This window comes from Sceloporus occidentalis, unplaced genomic scaffold (genome assembly GCF_023333645.1).
Source record: "Sceloporus occidentalis isolate IW3139 unplaced genomic scaffold, rSceOcc1.0.p SCAF_234, whole genome shotgun sequence".
Lineage (NCBI taxonomy): Eukaryota > Metazoa > Chordata > Lepidosauria > Squamata > Phrynosomatidae > Sceloporus > Sceloporus occidentalis.
In genome coordinates, this window is record NW_028317214.1 from 974,807 (window position 1) to 1,000,329 (window position 25,523).

Here is a 25,523-nt window from a genome sequence, read left to right on the forward strand (position 1 = left end):
CTTCACAACAACTTAGAAACATAACAACTAGTGGCAGATTACATCCATTTGGCCCATCAAAGACTTCCTTGGTCTTGTCTTAGATTAAAATTGGTGCTGGGTAAGACTGGAAATTATTCATTGTGTGCGGTGTCCTCAAAATTATATATATATATATATATATATTTAACAGATATGACGTTACATCCACTAGACTGCACTGAGGAATTCGGAAGAAGAAGAAGAGTCGTGTATAGGTGAAACGCGTTGTGACTCAACGATTTGATGTTGAAGAGGCTGATTAGGCGGGATCGCGATAACAATTACGTAATAAGAACTAAAACGAGTGAGTGAATAGCATTTGAAATTTTTGTTTTACAAATATACACAAATATTTGATACTTTATTGCACCATGAGATTGTACCGCATTTGCTTGTACCCCTCGTCTTGTAATCAAGGTTGTCTTCTAATCAGACCTCAAATAGAGGTCTGACCATGAGACTAAGATCCAGATCCCCCTCAGCACCGCAGGGGACCTGGATCCTCCTTGCTGGTAACCTCAGCTGCTGCCGGCACTTCCACCGGGCGTCTATCACCGAGCGCCGGCGAAAGCGGGGCAGCAGCAGAGGTTTTCCAGAGAGTGCTGCAGGGAATTCTCTTCTCTGGCAGCCGGCGAACATTCGCTTGATGGACGCAGACAACCCCGCTACCATTGGCCCTTCCACTGGGGCTTCTATCACAGAGCACCGGCGTCACATGACCTTCCGGTGCATCATTAAAAAATGTAGCTAGTGGTATTGTCTTTCCTGGCCCACATTTGTTGATTGTAACTGGTTAACTTAAAAGGGGGGCTGTGGTAGTCAAATCTTTAAGCGTAACTAACTCCATTCATCAAAACAGTCTCCATCCATCAGTAACATTTTACTGGGTAACTCTATTTTAAAGGGTCCATCATCTTTCCCTCTGCAGACATCCTGAGATTCTGTGTATCTTCAGTCATAGATGCCAAAACCTTGTTTATGGTTCTTCCAAATCTGTGGGCTCAGCTGGAAAGCTGGAATTCTAAAGCCAATGTCACACATGGAAGTAGTTTCTACCACCGATGTCTGAGTCCAAACATCTACCCTGCAACACACGGTTTCTCAGTGGCATGGGCACAATCCGCAAATTTTCGTCTCAAAATACATATGGTTAATCTGGAACTGTTAAGATAACATTAATTTGACACTTTTGTGAGGGAAGACAAGTTCAAAACTTTTTCCTTATAGGGTAGTCTTTTATACTGGAGTCAAGCTATCAGACAGTTTCAAATCAGTGGTCATGCCATCAGATGCTTTTTCTTTAGATTAGCAAAAGGTGCCTTAGACCTGGAAATGTGATAATAATCATATAATGTTACAATTTTTAGTGTATTTTGCAGAGTTCTCACACAAATATATCTCCCTGCAAAATTAGATACGTTTATTAAACAAATTAAAGGTAAATATCCGCTCATTTCTAGCAAATTACCTTTTATAACATTTCTGCATATATTACAAAATTCCACCGTTGGACCAACACATTTACACTGCACATATCTCACACACACCCCCCTATATAATATCTTACAATATGGTGCATTTTTACTGTGGAAATTTAAAGATATAGCACCCCAAATAGCAGTGCAGTACTTGATAAATGTCATATTTCAACATTCTACATGGGGTTAAAAAAAATTCCCCCATTGGACCAATACAGTTACACTGCACATATCTCAAACACATGCCCCTCTATTATTTCTGAGAATGTGGTGCATTTTTACTGTGGAAATTTAAAGCTATAGCGCCCCAAATATCATCCCAGTAGACAGCAACTGGCATTTTTCAGCATTCTACAGAGGGTTAAAAAAAAATTCCCCATTGGACCAATACAGTTACACTGCACATATCTCAAACACAACCCCCTCTATTATTTCTGAGAATATGGTGCATTTTTACTGTGGAAATTTAAAGCTATAGCGCCCCAAATATCATCCCAGTAGACAGCAACTGGCATTTTTCAGCATTCTACAGAGGGTTAAAAAAAAATTCCCCATTGGACCAATACAGTTACACTGCAGATATCTCAAACACGTGCCCCTCTATTATTTCTGAGAATATGGTGCATTTTTACTGTGGAAATTTAAAGCTATAGCGCCCCAAATATCATCCCAGTAGACAGCAACTGGCATTTTTCAGCATTCTACAGAGGGTTAAAAAAAAATTCCCCATTGGACCAATACAGTTACACTGCACATATCTCAAACACAACCCCCTCTATTATTTCTGAGAATATGGTGCATTTTTCCTGTGGAAATTTAAAGCTATAGCGCCCCAAATATCATCCCAGTAGACAGCAACTGGCATTTTTCAGCATTCTACAGAGGGTTAAAAAAAATTCCCCATTGGACCAATACAGTTACACTGCAGATATCTCAAACACATGCCCCTCTATTATTTCTGAGAATATGGTGCATTTTTACTGTGGAAATTTAAAGCTATAGCGCCCCAAATATCATCCCAGTAGACAGCAACTGGCATTTTTCAGCATTCTACAGAGGGTTAAAAAAAAATTCCCCATTGGACCAATACAGTTACACTGCACATATCTCAAACACAACCCCCTCTATTATTTCTGAGAATATGGTGCATTTTTACTGTGGAAATTTAAAGCTATAGTGCCCCAAATATCATCCCAGTAGACAGCAACTGGCATTTTTCAGCATTCTACAGAGGGTTAAAAAAAATTCCCCCATTGGACCAATACAGTTACACTGCAGATATCTCAAACACAACCCCTCTATTATTTCTGAGAATATGGTGCATTTTTACTGTGGAAATTTAAAGCTATAGCGCCCCAAATATCATCCCAGTAGACAGAAACTGGCATTTTTCAGCATTCTACAGAGGGTTAAAAAAAATTCCCCCATTGGACCAATACAGTTACACTGCAGATATCTCAAACACAACCCCCTCTATTATTTCTGAGAATATGGTGCATTTTTACTGTGGAAATTTAAAGCTATAGCGCCCCAAATATCATCCCAGTAGACAGCAACTGGCATTTTTCAGCATTCTACAGAGGGTTAAAAAAAATTACCAATTGGACCAATACAGTTACACTGCACATATCTCAAACACATGCCCCTCTATTATTTCTGAGAATATGGTGCATTTTTACTGTGGAAATTTAAAGCTGAAAGCTGAATGCTGAAAAATGCCAGTTGCTGTCTACTGGGATGATATTTGGGGCGCTATAGCTTTAAATTTCCACAGTAAAAATGCACCATATTCTCAGAAATAATAGAGGGGCATGTGTTTGAGATATCTGCAGTGTAACTGCATTGGTCCAATGGGGGAATTTTTTTTAATTCCATGTAGAATGTTGAAATATGACATTTATCAAGTACTGCACTGCTATTTGGGGTGCTATATCTTTAAATTTCCACAGTAAAAATGCACCATATTGTAAGATATTATATAGGGGTGTGTGTGCGTGAGATATGTGCAGTGTAAATGTGTTGGTCCAACGGTGGAATTTTGTAATATATGCAGAAATGTTATAAAAGGTAATTTGCTAGAAATGAGCGGATATTTACCTTTAATTTGTTTAATAAACGTATCTAATTTTGCAGGGAGATATATTTGTGTGAGAGCTCTGCAAAATCCACTAAAAATTGTAACATTATATGATTATTATCACATTTCCAGGTCTAAGGCACATTTTGCTAATCTTAAGAAAAAGCATCTGATGGCATGACCACTGATTTGAAACTGTCTGATAGCTTGACTCCAGTGTCTTTTATTCAGGCTTTTTCTTTTTTCCTAAACTCATGTGATGACAGTTGGGCTACTTATTAGAATAATTATGATGTGTTCATTTGTATTATGGGTGTTAGACTCAACTGTAACAAGGGCCTGAAATGATTTGCTGCTGACTTTGATTATATTTTGGTGCATTAAAAGCACATTGTAAAAGGAAAAGGGATATAAGTGATTCAGTCAGTGCAAATCATATTTTATCATGTCATTCTATTAATGACTATTCAAAGATTTTTTATGTTTTTTACATGATGCATGAAATGAGATGTATTTTGCATCCTGAGATTTTTTTATTATATTAAATTAAACTAAATTATTTTGAATAATAAGTCCTGGTTTGGTGTTTTACCTAACATAAGTGCTCATACCCATTTAACTTATTGAATATTACTTATTGTGGTGTGTGTGTTGGGGACAAACCAGTGTGTGGTAGCAGCAATAATAAGATTATTTTGGGAAAGTATTAGGTTTTTGCCTAAATTCTCCTTGACCTAAGACACAACATTTTGTTTTGGTGTAGATAATTGACCTTAAGGCTCATTGTGGCATTTGTTTCCAGACTTAGCAGGCAGGGCTGATCTGGTAGAGAATATGAAAGGGAAACCACATAGGTTTTGAGGACCGTTGGAGGACAGAATTCAAATATGCATCTCTATGAATCTCTATATCCTGTATGAATAAGCCCATTTACAGACATAGGAGCAGATTCACAGCCAGCCTGGGCAGTAGTCCCGGAGCCACATTTGGATGTATAAACAGATGCTACATTTCACATTTTTTACAAGATTAGCAGACATAGGAAGAGGGTAGCTTGAGTGATTTCTAACTAAAAAGAAGAAGAAAAATATCCCTTTGCACAATCTATGTATGATGTAGGCTACATCATAATTTGACGTTTTCTTTTGTTATATAAAACTGTTATAATGATTACAATATTTAAAGTCCGTTTATATTTAGTTTGTTTAGAACTGTTTCAAATTGGTTATTTTTTTTTATATGTGCGTAGATACAACAATTTGTATAAGGCATACATTAAACCAATATGATATGGTAAGGGAAATTTTCCTGTGTGCAATTTGAAATGTTACCAGATGTGTCTTTCAAGATAAAAAAAATAGCAATGCTACAAATTTCCTGAAGGTGGTGTAATATACAAACTCATTCATAATCTTATTTGATCCAGGCAGCAAACCCTTTGTTAAATAGTCTGTTTAATCCCATTCGTGTTCTTATTTTGTAATATCTACTGTATGCTTTGCATTTAATTGTAACAAATAGCAAACTATTTACTTTGTTTAGTAAAAAAATAATATTTACAAATACCACAACATTAAGAAAAATAAATAAAAGGGCTTTTGTAAAGGGTTTAATTAGATAAATAGACCTGTCTGCTGAGTTTGTAACACAAACTGGCCACATATATTCATGTATAGCACATATAGTTATTAAATGTTTCTATAATGTAATTTATTTCTTGTTTTTAGCCTCCACTTCTCCCCAAGGAAGTAAATAAGTGTGTATATATATATATATATCTTACCTCTAATCAGCATATGGTTTGAGCACAGGGTGACAAGGGAACAAAGAGATGGAAAAACTCACAGCAATCACCAGCATGGTTACATTAATGTTACATCATCGTTACATCATCAGAGTCAGATGCCACTGAGCGCATTCATGCCATTCAACAAAAAAGGAGAACAGTGTTGGAAAACAGCACAGCATTGAAGGGAACTAAATTATTCACATTACCATATTTATTTAGTTACAAAATCCTCCTGGAGAGGATTTACAATTGCAGTAATACTCTATCATATATTTACCTTGGATACTGTACTAGGCCTGACCCTCACTGCTGAGCACCAAGATATGACATCATATCCCATAGGCACATAGCTCCATTTTCTACATACTGTGGAGGCTGTGCCTACTATAAAAGTCTTCCATAGTTTAATAAAGTATCGGAGATGTCATACTCTAAAACATAGTTTAGATGTAATTTAATACAATTTTACTTTACTGAGGGGGTGGCAGATAAATGAAACAGACACCTAACAGATAGGCATAAAGCTATCCTTTATCTAAGACCAGACCAACGATTAACTACTATTAGACTTGGGCGCCGGCCAACTCTTCGTGTTCGTGGGGCAGGAAATCTTTGTATTCCTGTGTTCGGTTCAGGAGCATATTCATGTACATGCTTTGTGTTGTTTTTTTTTTTGTTTTTTTTCATTTTTTGCAGAAGGAGTTAATACGGGGGTTAACGCGGTACGGACTACGCAGCAGCCTTGGTGCCAGGAATGTGAACCTGTACCTAATTTGTTGATGGCAGGCGAGCCCCTTGCTGGCGACCAATAGAGTCGCTCATACAAATCCTGGTGCAGCAACTTTGCCGGCAGAGTCTCCCTGCTTCAACAGTTAAAGGTCCGTACAAGCGACTTAATTGGTCATTCGTACGGACTTTTAACTGTTGGAGCAGGGAGGCCAGTGGTCTCGGCCGGCCAACTTGTACGGTCAGGGGTTAAAGGGCCCTGCGAGTGAGCCTATTGGTTGCCTGCAGGGGCCTCCTCTGGCAAAAACCAATTGGTTGATGCCAGACGAGCCCCCTGCTGGTGACCAATAGAGTCGTTCGTACAGACTTTTAAAATCCTGGTGCGTCAACATGGCCAACAGAGACCGCTGGACTCCCTGCTCCAACAGTTAAAGGTCCGTACAAACGACCAATAATGTCACTTGTATGGACCTTTAACTGTTGGAGCAGGGATACCAGTTGCCTCTGCCAGACAATTTGCAGGAGTTCAAGGGCCATGCGAGTGAGTCTATTTGTTACCTAGTTTGATGTCTGTCAAAGCAACAAGTAACTGGCATATAGCCGCCTATCTGCTAGCTATTACCAGTTTGCAGCTTGTAACCATATAAAACAGTTGGTAGCTACAGGCAGTCCATCCTGAATGTAGTTCACCAAGTGCATTCAGTTTTCATTTCAAATACACCCAACAAATTTGGAGCTTCAAATACTTGTTGAGCAGGTATCAAAAAGAGATCCCTTAAAGCTGTAATTCTTGCGTTTACACTGAGGATAAAAATCCATGCATTAAAAAAAACAAAGCAGAAAACCTATTGGCATACACTTCTGATGCTTAATATTAGACTTGTGCGTTCGTATTCGGGAGAACATGAAAACGAATGGTGAGTTTGTTGAAACAGAAAACCAAATAAACTAACATGGTGGCCAGTAAACATAGACGAATCTTCGTGTTCATCTTTGTTAATACCTCTTAGCTGGTCTCCTTGGTCCCGTCCCTACCTATCTTGTCTACGTAACATCGCAGGGGTTAACTTGAATGAGAATCCGTAGGATCGCCCCTGGAGCTAAAAGTTCGTAAGAGCGACTCTCTTGCTTGATGCCAGAGGAGCTCCCTGGCTGCGACCAGTAGAGGCGCTCGTATAATGCATGTGCCCTTTTGTGCCATGAAAGTTTTTTGCGATCACAGGAAATAAAGCTTTTAGAATAAAAAACAAACAAACAAAAAACCACTTTCATTCTTAATATTGCCATTCAGAACACTTTATTTAGGGAAGACACAGATGTGGTATATTAGTTTTCTTGTGTCCTTATATATCCCCTAATGCTCTCTGCATTCTGTGCATTTTGTCGGCTTCTGCTTCGAGAGTCTGTAGTCGAGTAGCTTCCCAATGAACACAGATCAACTCCTTTGCATTGATGTAAATCTCATCTTGTCAGTTCTAAGGCTCACAGACCTCGGAGCCATGTTCATTTGTTGGGGCTCTTGAAGGTTTGCACATACAACAAAGACTCTTTAAGCCTGACATCAAGCCACCTACAAAACTAGTTGTGAAAAGCGTCCTGCAGGGGTGGAAGAACTGATAAAAAAATCAGCATGAAGAGCATCGATATGGTATAACCCACCAGGAGCAGTGCGACCAAAAAAGAGCTACCTATGAGCGAGTAAACATCTGTTTGATAGATGTACCATAGGAAAATCAGGACGGTGTTTTCAATATGTCTGAGCATATAATACATGGTGATGCGACACCAATTGTTTGATTTGGTAATCAGGTCGGGCTCACTGAGCTCGACCTGAATCGGACACCAGCAGAAAATGCTCGTCACAGAGTACAGGATGTTCAGTACAGCACGCTCAGTAGCAGTCCTACACTTGCTCAAACCATTCCTGTTGTTTCCCGATGACTTATTCTTCCAAAAACTGATCCATGAGTAGAGCATAAAAGCCAACAGATTTAAGGCCACCACACACAGGGTCCATGTTTTGAAAACGGAGCTGAAGAGGCCAAGCACGACGACTCTGCTGGAAATCTCAAGGAATCTCCAAAGCAATAAGCAGAGGTAGGCAGCTGGTCGAAAGGTGAAATCATAGTCCTCGTAATTAATTCGAATGGCCAGGATGTTGCACTGTAACGCTCCATACGTAACGGACAGCAGAGAGATACTCATAAGCATGCCTGAAGAAAATCAGAAAAGGAAAGGACAATTCCATTTAGTAAACATTAAGACAAATGGCACTTGATTGACAGTTTGATAAATGTATGTGTAAATGATATGCATTTATGAAGAAAAAATGTAGTTCTTAATCACTGGGGCATTTCTGCACATACAATTTGTGTGTGACTATATTGACAAAGAAACGACAAAGAAATGTTGTCTTACATCTGCATAGGCTTATATGCTGTTGTGAGATGGAAATATACAGCTGTAGTATCAGTTGAGGTGCTGACCCAAGGAAAGCTTGGATGAAGGAGGCCCAGCGGAAAGCAGAACTGTGTTTGGACAGCAGCATATCGACGCGACCAACCTCCTGTTCCACCTCAACACAACATCCATCTTCAGACAGCTGCTTCCTCTTAATGAGGGTGTTGTATGGATCCTCTGATTTTCCATTAATGAAGTAAAGGCGGAGAACTTGCACACACCTGCAAAGTACAGGAAAAAATAGGGTTCACTCATTATTAACACTAGACAGAACATTACAGCCACATGGGGTGAGGTTCCATTTAACACAATGAAAACTATTACTGCCCTGCATCATTAGATAAATGCTTTCACCCAAACCTGACCCAAAACATAACGCCTTCTATTCATCTCCCCAGCCCCCTGTATATCTCCGGTTCAAATATAATCTGGCCAAGAAGCACACATAAAACCATAAACTCAATAGTGTCTGAGATTTTAGATTCAACTCAAACTCCATGTATTTAAATGATATCTCGGTATGTATCGCTTTTCTACAAAACACAATCATTCCCTTCAAAATATCCCCTGTTCCCGCTGTTTGTACTATCAGAGCTAGAAATATTAAATGGAACGCCTTTTACCCATCTAAAATGAGAACACGTTTGTTGTCCGGGTTTAGTGGGAGGGAGTCAGTGAAAATTCGATACATTTTTAAGGGGCCTGAAACCTATGAACTCTGACGGCACATGAAACCACGTAACATTAAGTTGCAACGGATCACATTGTGATAACTTGTAAGCAGATGCCATATACAAAATCTGTGACAGTTGTATTTGATGGCTTTATTCATCTATTGATTCCTAATTGCTCACAAGAGCAGACCATCTTTTCCTTCTGTAGAAATATGCTTTAATCTGTGTTATTGGTGATTTCATTCTAAATGGTCTTTGTGAAATATTTTGTCTATCCCTTATTCTAACAGCGCTATGGAATCTGTGGGCACTATATAAATAAATGGCATGGAATCATCAGCGGTTTTCATTTCTTTTACAATAGACAGTGTGCCATGTACCTAAAGCACTGGCTCACTGATGTGGTATCTATCTAAATACAGGGCACCTTCCCTCCTCACTCACCTGAACAGAGGTCCCAGCTGCAGGAGATGAAACAGATGTTCCAGGGATCTGTCATCAAAGAATTCCATGTGGAAGCAGACAAAACAGATCTGTACCAGAAGGCAGGGCAGAAGACAGAATAGGAGGGTCAAGTACAACCAAATTCTGTGCACTGCAGTGCTGTATGTGCTGCTCAAGTACAGGCCTAAGATTGTCTCTCCTACATATAGAAACAGAGAAATCAAAATTGAGCGAGGGAATTTCATGGTCGCTCAGCTTGAGTGCGGACACTCAGAAACACCGCGTAGCGAACAGCTACTTTTGAGAAATAACAGCGTCAGGCAAGCAGAAGTGCACGAAACACTATCCAACCATCAACTGACTTAACCCAGCTGCTGCTGTCCCTATAGCCTACAGTGACATCACAATCACTTTGTGATGTCATAATTCTGATAATGTAACAGCTGGCTGTCAGCAGCATGTTTGATTTTAGCAGTTATTTAAATAGTTATATGTTTTCAACAAAGTGTATGATTGTATTATCTTTTGCCGTTTTTGAAATAAAGCAGTTTATTTCAATGGAACACAGAGGACAAACTACATAAGGGAAATGGTGCTTTTATTAAGAGCCGATGGAAGTGAACATAGTAGCCAACTGAAGCACTAGACTAAGGGCGTAACTAGAAACCACAGGGCCCTGGCGCAAAAATTGCCCGGGTCCTCCCAACAGCTGGTATGTATTGGTGGGATATGCTCATGGCCGTTTTGTTGTGTTATTTTGCCTTGGTATAATGCAGGAGCAGATCACCGTGATGTGTGGCCTCGCTTGTGGGGCACAAGCCTTTAGGCACATGTACCAGACGCCGCCTGAACCTAGTGCACCGGTGACAATTTGGTGTTAATAGCCAAGGTGCTATGGGGATGAAGGGTCTTTAACTATGAAGCTTTGCTGCAGTTTACTGACATGGCAATGTCTCTGGGTGTTACTTATGCTTAATGTGGGACGTTAGTTTGGTTAAACTCACAGTATAAAAGTTTCAAGTGTGCAGTCTTGTCTTGCAACAAACCTGTTAATGAATTTGAAATGGCTGATCATGGTTGAAACTAGATGTAAACTGAAACATAATCAGCAGCACAGAAATAATCCTAGCCATGCATGGCATAGGTTTAACAACACATTTCAAGAGAACATTGTCTCAGAAAGTGCAAAATGATGCGCTTTTCTGCTTAAACTTATGAGCATAAATCAGAACCCTAAAGATTTGTCCCAGAGTTTCCGGGTGAAGGACCACTACCTTGGGTCTCCAGTCGACCTTCTTCTTTCTCCACTCCCCCTATTTCACACTTATCAGGAGCTAGCCCTACCCCTTACATGGCTTGCCTTGCCTTCAAACGCAGCTAGCTGCATACAAAGGTGCTTTTAAATTGTACTTGCTAGTTGTCCACCGATTCCTTGCTTTGTCCTATGTGCATATTGCTCATTTGAAAACACACCTCAACACATGAATTCATATGTTTTTTAGCGTGTTCTTCCCTTTCTATATTTATTAGCCATAATGTTCTTACAACAGGTGAGAAACCTTAATGACACTCACTCTTAAAAGGGAAACTGCTGTTAAAAAAAATTCCAGTTGACTTAATATATCTGATCATTACAGGTGCCTCTATCAAAAATCGTTTGTGAAACATTATTAATCAAAAGGTTCTTGAGCCAGTAGACCCTTGATAATTACCACTCTAACAGTGCAGGGTTTTCAGATAATGCAGAGAAGTGTTACTATACAAAAAGCATCAGTGAGTACTCGTTAACCTTGCATACTCACAATGAGTTTCAGGAGTTTTAATAACTAAAATAACTAATATACATATATATATATATATTTAAATATATAGTAGATTTTACTCCCAAAACCCTGGGCTCTGGGATAAAAAAAAAAACCCAGAGCTATGCTTCAATAATTACAGAAACTACTACTGTTGATGGAGAATGGACAGATGTCCCTATTTAGCTATTAACAGTATTTTGTATCATACTTTGTTACGTAGTTTGATGTCTGTCAAAGTAACAAGTAGCTGGCATATAGCCGCCTATCTGCTAGCAACTACCAGTTTGCAGCTTGTAACCATATAAAACAGTTGGTAGCTACAGGCAGTCCATCCTGAATGTAGTTCACCAAGTGCTTTCAGTTTTCATTTTAAATACACCCAACAAATTTGGAGCTTCAAATACTTGTTGAGCAGGTATCAAAAAGAGATCCCTTAAAGCTGTAATTCTTGTGTTTATACTGAGGATAAAAATTCCATGCATTAAAAAAAACAAAGCAGAAAACCTATTGGCATACACTTCTGATGCTTAATATTAGACTTGTGCATTCGTATTCGGGAGAACATGAAAACGAATGGTGAGTTTGTTGAAACAGAAAACCAAATAAACTAACATGGTGGCCAGTAAACATAGACGAATCTTCGTGTTCATCTTTGTTAATACCTCTTAGCTGGTCTCCTTGGTCCCGTCCCTACCTATCTTGTCTACGTAGCATCGCAGGGGTTAACTTGAATGAGAATCCGTAGGATCGCCCCTGGAGCTAAAAGTTCGTAAGAGTGACTCTCTTGCTTGATGCCAGAGGAGCTCCCTGGCTGCGACCAGTAGAGGCGCTCGTATAATGCATGTGCCCTTTTGTGCCATGAAAGTTTTTTGCGATCACAGGAAATAAAGCTTTTAGAATAAAAAACAAACAAACAAAAAACCACTTTCATTCTTAATATTGCCATTCAGAACACTTTATTTAGGGAAGACACAGATGTGGTATATTAGTTTTCTTGTGTCCTTATATATCCCCTAATGCTCTCTGCATTCTGTGCATTTTGTCGGCTTCTGCTTCGAGAGTCTGTAGTCGAGTAGCTTCCCAATGAACACAGATCAACTCCTTTGCATTGATGTAAATCTCATCTTGTCAGTTCTAAGGCTCACAGACCTCGGAGCCATGTTCATTTGTTGGGGCTCTTGAAGGTTTGCACATACAACAAAGACTCTTTAAGCCTGACATCAAGCCACCTACAAAACTAGTTGTGAAAAGCGTCCTGCAGGGGTGGAAGAACTGATAAAAAATCAGCATGAAGAGCATCGATATGGTATAACCCACCAGGAGCAGTGCGACCAAAAAAGAGCTACCTATGAGCGAGTAAACATCTGTTTGATAGATGTACCATAGGAAAATCAGGACGGTGTTTTCAATATGTCTGAGCATATAATACATGGTGATGCGACACCAATTGTTTGATTTGGTAATCAGGTCGGGCTCACTGAGCTCGACCTGAATCGGACACCAGCAGAAAATGCTCGTCACAGAGTACAGGATGTTCAGTACAGCACGCTCAGTAGCAGTCCTACACTTGCTCAAACCATTCTTGTTGTTTCCCGATGACTTATTCTTCCAAAAACTGATCCATGAGTAGAGCATAAAAGCCAACAGATTTAAGGCCACCACACACAGGGTCCATGTTTTGAAAACGGAGCTGAAGAGGCCAAGCACGACGACTCTGCTGGAAATCTCAAGGAATCTCCAAAGCAATAAGCAGAGGTAGGCAGCTGGTCGAAAGGTGAAATCATAGTCCTCGTAATTAATTCGAATGGCCAGGATGTTGCACTGTAACGCTCCATACGTAACGGACAGCAGAGAGATACTCATAAGCATGCCTGAAGAAAATCAGAAAAGGAAAGGACAATTCCATTTAGTAAACATTAAGACAAATGGCACTTGATTGACAGTTTGATAAATGTATGTGTAAATGATATGCATTTATGAAGAAAAAATGTAGTTCTTAATCACTGGGGCATTTCTGCACATACAATTTGTGTGTGACTATATTGACAAAGAAACGACAAAGAAATGTTGTCTTACATCTGCATAGGCTTATATGCTGTTGTGAGATGGAAATATACAGCTGTAGTATCAGTTGAGGTGCTGACCCAAGGAAAGCTTGGATGAAGGAGGCCCAGCGGAAAGCAGAACTGTGTTTGGACAGCAGCATATCGACGCGACCAACCTCCTGTTCCACCTCAACACAACATCCATCTTCAGACAGCTGCTTCCTCTTAATGAGGGTGTTGTATGGATCCTCTGATTTTCCATTAATGAAGTAAAGGCGGAGAACTTGCACACACCTGCAAAGTACAGGAAAAAATAGGGTTCACTCATTATTAACACTAGACAGAACATTACAGCCACATGGGGTGAGGTTCCATTTAACACAATGAAAACTATTACTGCCCTGCATCATTAGATAAATGCTTTCACCCAAACCTGACCCAAAACATAACGCCTTCTATTCATCTCCCCAGCCCCCTGTATATCTCCGGTTCAAATATAATCTGGCCAAGAAGCACACATAAAACCATAAACTCAATAGTGTCTGAGATTTTAGATTCAACTCAAACTCCATGTATTTAAATGATATCTCGGTATGTATCGCTTTTCTACAAAACACAATCATTCCCTTCAAAATATCCCCTGTTCCCGCTGTTTGTACTATCAGAGCTAGAAATATTAAATGGAACGCCTTTTACCCATCTAAAATGAGAACACGTTTGTTGTCCGGGTTTAGTGGGAGGGAGTCAGTGAAAATTCGATACATTTTTAAGGGGCCTGAAACCTATGAACTCTGACGGCACATGAAACCACGTAACATTAAGTTGCAACGGATCACATTGTGATAACTTGTAAGCAGATGCCATATACAAAATCTGTGACAGTTGTATTTGATGGCTTTATTCATCTATTGATTCCTAATTGCTCACAAGAGCAGACCATCTTTTCCTTCTGTAGAAATATGCTTTAATCTGTGTTATTGGTGATTTCATTCTAAATGGTCTTTGTGAAATATTTTGTCTATCCCTTATTCTAACAGCGCTATGGAATCTGTGGGCACTATATAAATAAATGGCATGGAATCATCAGCGGTTTTCATTTCTTTTACAATAGACAGTGTGCCATGTACCTAAAGCACTGGCTCACTGATGTGGTATCTATCTAAATACAGGGCACCTTCCCTCCTCACTCACCTGAACAGAGGTCCCAGCTGCAGGAGATGAAACAGATGTTCCAGGGATCTGTCATCAAAGAATTCCATGTGGAAGCAGACAAAACAGATCTGTACCAGAAGGCAGGGCAGAAGACAGAATAGGAGGGTCAAGTACAACCAAATTCTGTGCACTGCAGTGCTGTATGTGCTGCTCAAGTACAGGCCTAAGATTGTCTCTGCTACATACAGAAACAGAGAAATCAAAATTGAGCGAGGGAATTTCATGGTCGCTCAGCTTGAGTGCGGACACTCAGAAACACCGCGTAGCGAACAGCTACTTTTGAGAAATAACAGCGTCAGGCAAGCAGAAGTGCACGAAACACTATCCAACCATCAACTGACCTAACCCAGCTGCTGCTGTCCCTATAGCCTACAGTGACATCACAATCACTTTGTGATGTCATAATTCTGATAATGTAACAGCTGGCTGTCAGCAGCATGTTTGATTTTAGCAGTTATTTAAATAGTTATATGTTTTCAACAAAGTGTATGATTGTATTATCTTTTGCCGTTTTTGAAATAAAGCAGTTTACTTCTATGGAACACAGAGGACAAACTACATAAGGGAAATGGTGCTTTTATTAAGAGCCGATGGAAGTGAACATAGTAGCCAACTGAAGCACTAGACTAAGGGCGTAACTAGAAACCACAGGGCCCTGGCGCAAAAATTGCCCGGGTCCTCCCAACAGCTGGTATGTATTGGTGGGATATGCTCATGGCCGTTTTGTTGTGTTATTTTGCCTTGGTATAATGCAGGAGCAGATCACCGTGATGTGTGGCCTCGCTTGTGGGGCACAAGCCTTTAGGCACATGTACCAGACGCCGCCTGAACCTAGTTCACCGGTGACAATTTGGTGTTAATAGCCAAGGTGCTATGGGGATGAAGGGTCTTTAACTATGAAGCTTTGCTGCAGTTTACTGACATGGCAATGTCTCTGGGTGTTACTTATGCTTAATGTGGGACGTTAGTTTGGTTAAACTCACAGTATAAAAGTTTCAAGTGTGCAGTCTTGTCTTGCAACAAACCTGTTAATGAATTTGAAATGGCTGATCATGGTTGAAACTAGATGTAAACTGAAACATAATCAGCAGCACAGAAATAATCCTAGCCATGCATGGCATAGGTTTAACAACACATTTCAAGAGAACATTGTCTCAGATGCAAAATGATGCGCTTTTCTGCTTAAACTTATGAGCATAAATCAGAACCCTAAAGATTTGTCCCAGAGTTTCCGGGTGAAGGACCACTACCTTGGGTCTCCAGTCGACCTTCTTCTTTCTCCACTCCCCCTATTTCACACTTATCAGGAGCTAGCCCTACCCCTTACATGGCTTGCCTTGCCTTCAAACGCAGCTAGCTGCATACAAAGGTGCTTTTAAATTGTACTTGCTAGTTGTCCACCGATTCCTTGCTTTGTCCTATGTGCATATTGCTCATTTGAAAACACACCTCAACACATGAATTCATATGTTTTTTAGCGTGTTCTTCCCTTTCTATATTTATTAGCCATAATGTTCTTACAACAGGTAAGAAACCTTAATGACACTCACTCTTAAAAGGGAAACTGCTGTTAAAAAAAATTCCAGTTGACTTAATATATCTGATCATTACAGGTGCCTCTATCAAAAATCGTTTGTGAAACATTATTAATCAAAAGGTTCTTGAGCCAGTAGACCCTTGATAATTACCACGCTAACAGTGCAGGGTTTTCAGATAATGCAGAGAAGTGTTACTATACAAAAAGCATCAGTGAGTACTCGTTAACCTTGCATACTCACAATGAGTTTCAGGAGTTTTAATAACTAAAAAAACTAATATACATATATATATATATATATTTAAATATATAGTAGATTTTACTCCCAAAACCCTGGGCTCTGGGATTAAAAAAAAAACCCAGAGCTATGCTTCAATAATTACAGAAACAACTACTGTTGATGGAGAATGGACAGATGTCCCTATTTAGCTATTAACAGTATTTTGTATCATACTTTGTTACGTAGTTTGATGTCTGTCAAAGTAACAAGTAGCTGGCATATAGCCGCCTATCTGCTAGCAACTACCAGTTTGCAGCTTGTAACCATATAAAACAGTTGGTAGCTACAGGCAGTCCATCCTGAATGTAGTTCACCAAGTGCATTCAGTTTTCATTTTAAATACACCCAACAAATTTGGAGCTTCAAATACTTGTTGAGCAGGTATCAAAAAGAGATCCCTTAAAGCTGTAATTCTTGTGTTTATACTGAGGATAAAAATTCCATGCATTAAAAAAAACAAAGCAGAAAACCTATTGGCATACACTTCTGATGCTTAATATTAGACTTGTGCATTCGTATTCGGGAGAACATGAAAACGAATGGTGAGTTTGTTGAAACAGAAAACCAAATAAACTAACATGGTGGCCAGTAAACATAGACGAATCTTCGTGTTCATCTTTGTTAATACCTCTTAGCTGGTCTCCTTGGTCCCGTCCCTACCTATCTTGTCTACGTAGCATCGCAGGGGTTAACTTGAATGAGAATCCGTAGGATCGCCCCTGGAGCTAAAAGTTCGTAAGAGTGACTCTCTTGCTTGATGCCAGAGGAGCTCCCTGGCTGCGACCAGTAGAGGCGCTCGTATAATGCATGTGCCCTTTTGTGCCATGAAAGTTTTTTGCGATCACAGGAAATAAAGCTTTTAGAATAAAAAACAAACAAACGAAAAACCACTTTCATTCTTAATATTGCCATTCAGAACACTTTATTTAGGGAAGACACAGATGTGGTATATTAGTTTTCTTGTGTCCTTATATATCCCCTAATGCTCTCTGCATTCTGTGCATTTTGTCGGCTTCTGCTTCGAGAGTCTGTAGTCGAGTAGCTTCCCAATGAACACAGATCAACTCCTTTGCATTGATGTAAATCTCATCTTGTCAGTTCTAAGGCTCACAGACCTCGGAGCCATGTTCATTTGTTGGGGCTCTTGAAGGTTTGCACATACAACAAAGACTCTTTAAGCCTGACATCAAGCCACCTACAAAACTAGTTGTGAAAAGCGTCCTGCAGGGGTGGAAGAACTGATAAAAAATCAGCATGAAGAGCATCGATATGGTATAACCCACCAGGAGCAGTGCGACCAAAAAAGAGCTACCTATGAGCGAGTAAACATCTGTTTGATAGATGTACCATAGGAAAATCAGGACGGTGTTTTCAATATGTCTGAGCATATAATACATGGTGATGCGACACCAATTGTTTGATTTGGTAATCAGGTCGGGCTCACTGAGCTCGACCTGAATCGGACACCAGCAGAAAATGCTCGTCACAGAGTACAGGATGTTCAGTACAGCACGCTCAGTAGCAGTCCTACACTTGCTCAAACCATTCTTGTTGTTTCCCGATGACTTATTCTTCCAAAAACTGATCCATGAGTAGAGCATAAAAGCCAACAGATTTAAGGCCACCACACACAGGGTCCATGTTTTGAAAACGGAGCTGAAGAGGCCAAGCACGACGACTCTGCTGGAAATCTCAAGGAATCTCCAAAGCAATAAGCAGAGGTAGGCAGCTGGTCGAAAGGTGAAATCATAGTCCTCGTAATTAATTCGAATGGCCAGGATGTTGCACTGTAACGCTCCATACGTAACGGACAGCAGAGAGATACTCATAAGCATGCCTGAAGAAAATCAGAAAAGGAAAGGACAATTCCATTTAGTAAACATTAAGACAAATGGCACTTGATTGACAGTTTGATAAATGTATGTGTAAATGATATGCATTTATGAAGAAAAAATGTAGTTCTTAATCACTGGGGCATTTCTGCACATACAATTTGTGTGTGACTATATTGACAAAGAAACGACAAAGAAATGTTGTCTTACATCTGCATAGGCTTATATGCTGTTGTGAGATGGAAATATACAGCTGTAGTATCAGTTGAGGTGCTGACCCAAGGAAAGCTTGGATGAAGGAGGCCCAGCGGAAAGCAGAACTGTGTTTGGACAGCAGCATATCGACGCGACCAACCTCCTGTTCCACCTCAACACAACATCCATCTTCAGACAGCTGCTTCCTCTTAATGAGGGTGTTGTATGGATCCTCTGATTTTCCATTAATGAAGTAAAGGCGGAGAACTTGCACACACCTGCAAAGTACAGGAAAAAATAGGGTTCACTCATTATTAACACTAGACAGAACATTACAGCCACATGGGGTGAGGTTCCATTTAACACAATGAAAACTATTACTGCCCTGCATCATTAGATAAATGCTTTCACCCAAACCTGACCCAAAACATAACGCCTTCTATTCATCTCCCCAGCCCCCTGTATATCTCCGGTTCAAATATAATCTGGCCAAGAAGCACACATAAAACCATAAACTCAATAGTGTCTGAGATTTTAGATTCAACTCAAACTCCATGTATTTAAATGATATCTCGGTATGTATCGCTTTTCTACAAAACACAATCATTCCCTTCAAAATATCCCCTGTTCCCGCTGTTTGTACTATCAGAGCTAGAAATATTAAATGGAACGCCTTTTACCCATCTAAAATGAGAACACGTTTGTTGTCCGGGTTTAGTGGGAGGGAGTCAGTGAAAATTCGATACATTTTTAAGGGGCCTGAAACCTATGAACTCTGACGGCACATGAAACCACGTAACATTAAGTTGCAACGGATCACATTGTGATAACTTGTAAGCAGATGCCATATACAAAATCTGTGACAGTTGTATTTGATGGCTTTATTCATCTATTGATTCCTAATTGCTCACAAGAGCAGACCATCTTTTCCTTCTGTAGAAATATGCTTTAATCTGTGTTATTGGTGATTTCATTCTAAATGGTCTTTGTGAAATATTTTGTCTATCCCTTATTCTAACAGCGCTATGGAATCTGTGGGCACTATATAAATAAATGGCATGGAATCATCAGCGGTTTTCATTTCTTTTACAATAGACAGTGTGCCATGTACCTAAAGCACTGGCTCACTGATGTGGTATCTATCTAAATACAGGGCACCTTCCCTCCTCACTCACCTGAACAGAGGTCCCAGCTGCAGGAGATGAAACAGATGTTCCAGGGATCTGTCATCAAAGAATTCCATGTGGAAGCAGACAAAACAGATCTGTACCAGAAGGCAGGGCAGAAGACAGAATAGGAGGGTCAAGTACAACCAAATTCTGTGCACTGCAGTGCTGTATGTGCTGCTCAAGTACAGGCCTAAGATTGTCTCTCCTACATATAGAAACAGAGAAATCAAAATTGAGCGAGGGAATTTCATGGTCGCTCAGCTTGAGTGCGGACACTCAGAAACACCGCGTAGCGAACAGCTACTTTTGAGAAATAACAGCGTCAGGCAAGCAGAAGTGCACGAAACACTATCCAACCATCAACTGACCTAACCCAGCTGCTGCTGTCCCTATAGCCTACAGTGACATCACAATCACTTTGTGATGTCATAATTCTGATAATGTAACAGCTGGCTGTCAGCAGCATGTTTGATTTTAGCAGTTATTTAAATAGTTATATGTTTTCAACAAAGTGTATGATTGTATTATCTTTTGCCGTTTTTGAAATAAAGCAGTTTATTTCAATGGAACACAGAGGACAAACTACATAAGGGAAATGGTGCTTTTATTAAGAGCCGATGGAAGTGAACATAGTAGCCAACTGAAGCACTAGACTAAGGGCGTAACTAGAAACCACAGGGCCCTGGCGCAAAAATTGCCCGGGTCCTCCCAACAGCTGGTATGTATTGGTGGGATATGCTCATGGCCGTTTTGTTGTGTTATTTTGCCTTGGTATAATGCAGGAGCAGATCACCGTGATGTGTGGCCTCGCTTGTGGGGCACAAGCCTTTAGGCACATGTACCAGACGCCGCCTGAACCTAGTGCACCGGTGACAATTTGGTGTTAATAGCCAAGGTGCTATGGGGATGAAGGGTCTTTAACTATGAAGCTTTGCTGCAGTTTACTGACATGGCAATGTCTCTGGGTGTTACTTATGCTTAATGTGGGACGTTAGTTTGGTTAAACTCACAGTATAAAAGTTTCAAGTGTGCAGTCTTGTCTTGCAACAAACCTGTTAATGAATTTGAAATGGCTGATCATGGTTGAAACTAGATGTAAACTGAAACATAATCAGCAGCACAGAAATAATCCTAGCCATGCATGGCATAGGTTTAACAACACATTTCAAGAGAACATTGTCTCAGATGCAAAATGATGCGCTTTTCTGCTTAAACTTATGAGCATAAATCAGAACCCTAAAGATTTGTCCCAGAGTTTCCGGGTGAAGGACCACTACCTTGGGTCTCCAGTCGACCTTCTTCTTTCTCCACTCCCCCTATTTCACACTTATCAGGAGCTAGCCCTACCCCTTACATGGCTTGCCTTGCCTTCAAACGCAGCTAGCTGCATACAAAGGTGCTTTTAAATTGTACTTGCTAGTTGTCCACCGATTCCTTGCTTTGTCCTATGTGCATATTGCTCATTTGAAAACACACCTCAACACATGAATTCATATGTTTTTTAGCGTGTTCTTCCCTTTCTATATTTATTAGCCATAATGTTCTTACAACAGGTAAGAAACCTTAATGACACTCACTCTTAAAAGGGAAACTGCTGTTAAAAAAAATTCCAGTTGACTTAATATATCTGATCATTACAGGTGCCTCTATCAAAAATCGTTTGTGAAACATTATTAATCAAAAGGTTCTTGAGCCAGTAGACCCTTGATAATTACCACGCTAACAGTGCAGGGTTTTCAGATAATGCAGAGAAGTGTTACTATACAAAAAGCATCAGTGAGTACTCGTTAACCTTGCATACTCACAATGAGTTTCAGGAGTTTTAATAACTAAAAAAACTAATATACATATATATATATATATATTTAAATATATAGTAGATTTTACTCCCAAAACCCTGGGCTCTGGGATTAAAAAAAAAACCCAGAGCTATGCTTCAATAATTACAGAAACAACTACTGTTGATGGAGAATGGACAGATGTCCCTATTTAGCTATTAACAGTATTTTGTATCATACTTTGTTACGTAGTTTGATGTCTGTCAAAGTAACAAGTAGCTGGCATATAGCCGCCTATCTGCTAGCAACTACCAGTTTGCAGCTTGTAACCATATAAAACAGTTGGTAGCTACAGGCAGTCCATCCTGAATGTAGTTCACCAAGTGCATTCAGTTTTCATTTTAAATACACCCAACAAATTTGGAGCTTCAAATACTTGTTGAGCAGGTATCAAAAAGAGATCCCTTAAAGCTGTAATTCTTGTGTTTATACTGAGGATAAAAATTCCATGCATTAAAAAAAACAAAGCAGAAAACCTATTGGCATACACTTCTGATGCTTAATATTAGACTTGTGCATTCGTATTCGGGAGAACATGAAAACGAATGGTGAGTTTGTTGAAACAGAAAACCAAATAAACTAACATGGTGGCCAGTAAACATAGACGAATCTTCGTGTTCATCTTTGTTAATACCTCTTAGCTGGTCTCCTTGGTCCCGTCCCTACCTATCTTGTCTACGTAGCATCGCAGGGGTTAACTTGAATGAGAATCCGTAGGATCGCCCCTGGAGCTAAAAGTTCGTAAGAGTGACTCTCTTGCTTGATGCCAGAGGAGCTCCCTGGCTGCGACCAGTAGAGGCGCTCGTATAATGCATGTGCCCTTTTGTGCCATGAAAGTTTTTTGCGATCACAGGAAATAAAGCTTTTAGAATAAAAAACAAACAAACGAAAAACCACTTTCATTCTTAATATTGCCATTCAGAACACTTTATTTAGGGAAGACACAGATGTGGTATATTAGTTTTCTTGTGTCCTTATATATCCCCTAATGCTCTCTGCATTCTGTGCATTTTGTCGGCTTCTGCTTCGAGAGTCTGTAGTCGAGTAGCTTCCCAATGAACACAGATCAACTCCTTTGCATTGATGTAAATCTCATCTTGTCAGTTCTAAGGCTCACAGACCTCGGAGCCATGTTCATTTGTTGGGGCTCTTGAAGGTTTGCACATACAACAAAGACTCTTTAAGCCTGACATCAAGCCACCTACAAAACTAGTTGTGAAAAGCGTCCTGCAGGGGTGGAAGAACTGATAAAAAATCAGCATGAAGAGCATCGATATGGTATAACCCACCAGGAGCAGTGCGACCAAAAAAGAGCTACCTATGAGCGAGTAAACATCTGTTTGATAGATGTACCATAGGAAAATCAGGACGGTGTTTTCAATATGTCTGAGCATATAATACATGGTGATGCGACACCAATTGTTTGATTTGGTAATCAGGTCGGGCTCACTGAGCTCGACCTGAATCGGACACCAGCAGAAAATGCTCGTCACAGAGTACAGGATGTTCAGTACAGCACGCTCAGTAGCAGTCCTACACTTGCTCAAACCATTCTTGTTGTTTCCCGATGACTTATTCTTCCAAAAACTGATCCATGAGTAGAGCATAAAAGCCAACAGATTTAAGGCCACCACACACAGGGTCCATGTTTTGAAAACGGAGCTGAAGAGGCCAAGCACGACGACTCTGCTGGAAATCTCAAGGAATCTCCAAAGCAATAAGCAGAGGTAGGCAGCTGGTCGAAAGGTGAAATCATAGTCCTCGTAATTAATTCGAATGGCCAGGATGTTGCACTGTAACGCTCCATACGTAACGGACAGCAGAGAGATACTCATAAGCATGCCTGAAGAAAATCAGAAAAGGAAAGGACAATTCCATTTAGTAAACATTAAGACAAATGGCACTTGATTGACAGTTTGATAAATGTATGTGTAAATGATATGCATTTATGAAGAAAAAATGTAGTTCTTAATCACTGGGGCATTTCTGCACATACAATTTGTGTGTGACTATATTGACAAAGAAACGACAAAGAAATGTTGTCTTACATCTGCATAGGCTTATATGCTGTTGTGAGATGGAAATATACAGCTGTAGTATCAGTTGAGGTGCTGACCCAAGGAAAGCTTGGATGAAGGAGGCCCAGCGGAAAGCAGAACTGTGTTTGGACAGCAGCATATCGACGCGACCAACCTCCTGTTCCACCTCAACACAACATCCATCTTCAGACAGCTGCTTCCTCTTAATGAGGGTGTTGTATGGATCCTCTGATTTTCCATTAATGAAGTAAAGGCGGAGAACTTGCACACACCTGCAAAGTACAGGAAAAAATAGGGTTCACTCATTATTAACACTAGACAGAACATTACAGCCACATGGGGTGAGGTTCCATTTAACACAATGAAAACTATTACTGCCCTGCATCATTAGATAAATGCTTTCACCCAAACCTGACCCAAAACATAACGCCTTCTATTCATCTCCCCAGCCCCCTGTATATCTCCGGTTCAAATATAATCTGGCCAAGAAGCACACATAAAACCATAAACTCAATAGTGTCTGAGATTTTAGATTCAACTCAAACTCCATGTATTTAAATGATATCTCGGTATGTATCGCTTTTCTACAAAACACAATCATTCCCTTCAAAATATCCCCTGTTCCCGCTGTTTGTACTATCAGAGCTAGAAATATTAAATGGAACGCCTTTTACCCATCTAAAATGAGAACACGTTTGTTGTCCGGGTTTAGTGGGAGGGAGTCAGTGAAAATTCGATACATTTTTAAGGGGCCTGAAACCTATGAACTCTGACGGCACATGAAACCACGTAACATTAAGTTGCAACGGATCACATTGTGATAACTTGTAAGCAGATGCCATATACAAAATCTGTGACAGTTGTATTTGATGGCTTTATTCATCTATTGATTCCTAATTGCTCACAAGAGCAGACCATCTTTTCCTTCTGTAGAAATATGCTTTAATCTGTGTTATTGGTGATTTCATTCTAAATGGTCTTTGTGAAATATTTTGTCTATCCCTTATTCTAACAGCGCTATGGAATCTGTGGGCACTATATAAATAAATGGCATGGAATCATCAGCGGTTTTCATTTCTTTTACAATAGACAGTGTGCCATGTACCTAAAGCACTGGCTCACTGATGTGGTATCTATCTAAATACAGGGCACCTTCCCTCCTCACTCACCTGAACAGAGGTCCCAGCTGCAGGAGATGAAACAGATGTTCCAGGGATCTGTCATCAAAGAATTCCATGTGGAAGCAGACAAAACAGATCTGTACCAGAAGGCAGGGCAGAAGACAGAATAGGAGGGTCAAGTACAACCAAATTCTGTGCACTGCAGTGCTGTATGTGCTGCTCAAGTACAGGCCTAAGATTGTCTCTCCTACATATAGAAACAGAGAAATCAAAATTGAGCGAGGGAATTTCATGGTCGCTCAGCTTGAGTGCGGACACTCAGAAACACCGCGTAGCGAACAGCTACTTTTGAGAAATAACAGCGTCAGGCAAGCAGAAGTGCACGAAACACTATCCAACCATCAACTGACCTAACCCAGCTGCTGCTGTCCCTATAGCCTACAGTGACATCACAATCACTTTGTGATGTCATAATTCTGATAATGTAACAGCTGGCTGTCAGCAGCATGTTTGATTTTAGCAGTTATTTAAATAGTTATATGTTTTCAACAAAGTGTATGATTGTATTATCTTTTGCCGTTTTTGAAATAAAGCAGTTTATTTCAATGGAACACAGAGGACAAACTACATAAGGGAAATGGTGCTTTTATTAAGAGCCGATGGAAGTGAACATAGTAGCCAACTGAAGCACTAGACTAAGGGCGTAACTAGAAACCACAGGGCCCTGGCGCAAAAATTGCCCGGGTCCTCCCAACAGCTGGTATGTATTGGTGGGATATGC

At 40.1% G+C, this 25,523-nt stretch overlaps 3 protein-coding genes across 3 annotated transcripts; all 3 read right to left on the bottom strand.

The window, feature by feature from the left end:
* Positions 1–7,135: 7,135 nt before the first annotated feature.
* LOC149276560 (endoplasmic reticulum membrane adapter protein XK-like) lies at positions 7,136–14,955 on the bottom strand. The gene is made up of 7 exons (XM_089503492.1): positions 14,711–14,955; positions 13,551–13,813; positions 12,624–13,345; positions 9,670–9,758; positions 8,510–8,772; positions 7,815–8,304; positions 7,136–7,322 (listed from the first exon to the last, which is right to left on the bottom strand). Exons 1-7 carry the CDS (start codon positions 14,953–14,955, stop codon positions 7,136–7,138), a joined length of 2,259 nt encoding a protein of 752 aa, XP_089359618.1.
* A 2,693-nt stretch (positions 14,956–17,648) lies between these two features.
* On the bottom strand, positions 17,649–19,995 carry LOC149276561 (endoplasmic reticulum membrane adapter protein XK-like). The gene is made up of 3 exons (XM_089503495.1): positions 19,751–19,995; positions 18,591–18,853; positions 17,649–18,385 (listed from the first exon to the last, which is right to left on the bottom strand). The coding sequence occupies exons 1-3, from the start codon at positions 19,993–19,995 to the stop codon at positions 17,649–17,651; spliced, it is 1,245 nt and encodes a 414-aa protein (XP_089359621.1).
* A 2,693-nt stretch (positions 19,996–22,688) lies between these two features.
* On the bottom strand, positions 22,689–25,035 carry LOC149276562 (endoplasmic reticulum membrane adapter protein XK-like). The gene is made up of 3 exons (XM_089503496.1): positions 24,791–25,035; positions 23,631–23,893; positions 22,689–23,425 (listed from the first exon to the last, which is right to left on the bottom strand). The coding sequence occupies exons 1-3, from the start codon at positions 25,033–25,035 to the stop codon at positions 22,689–22,691; spliced, it is 1,245 nt and encodes a 414-aa protein (XP_089359622.1).
* Between the last annotated feature and the right edge of the window lie 488 nt (positions 25,036–25,523).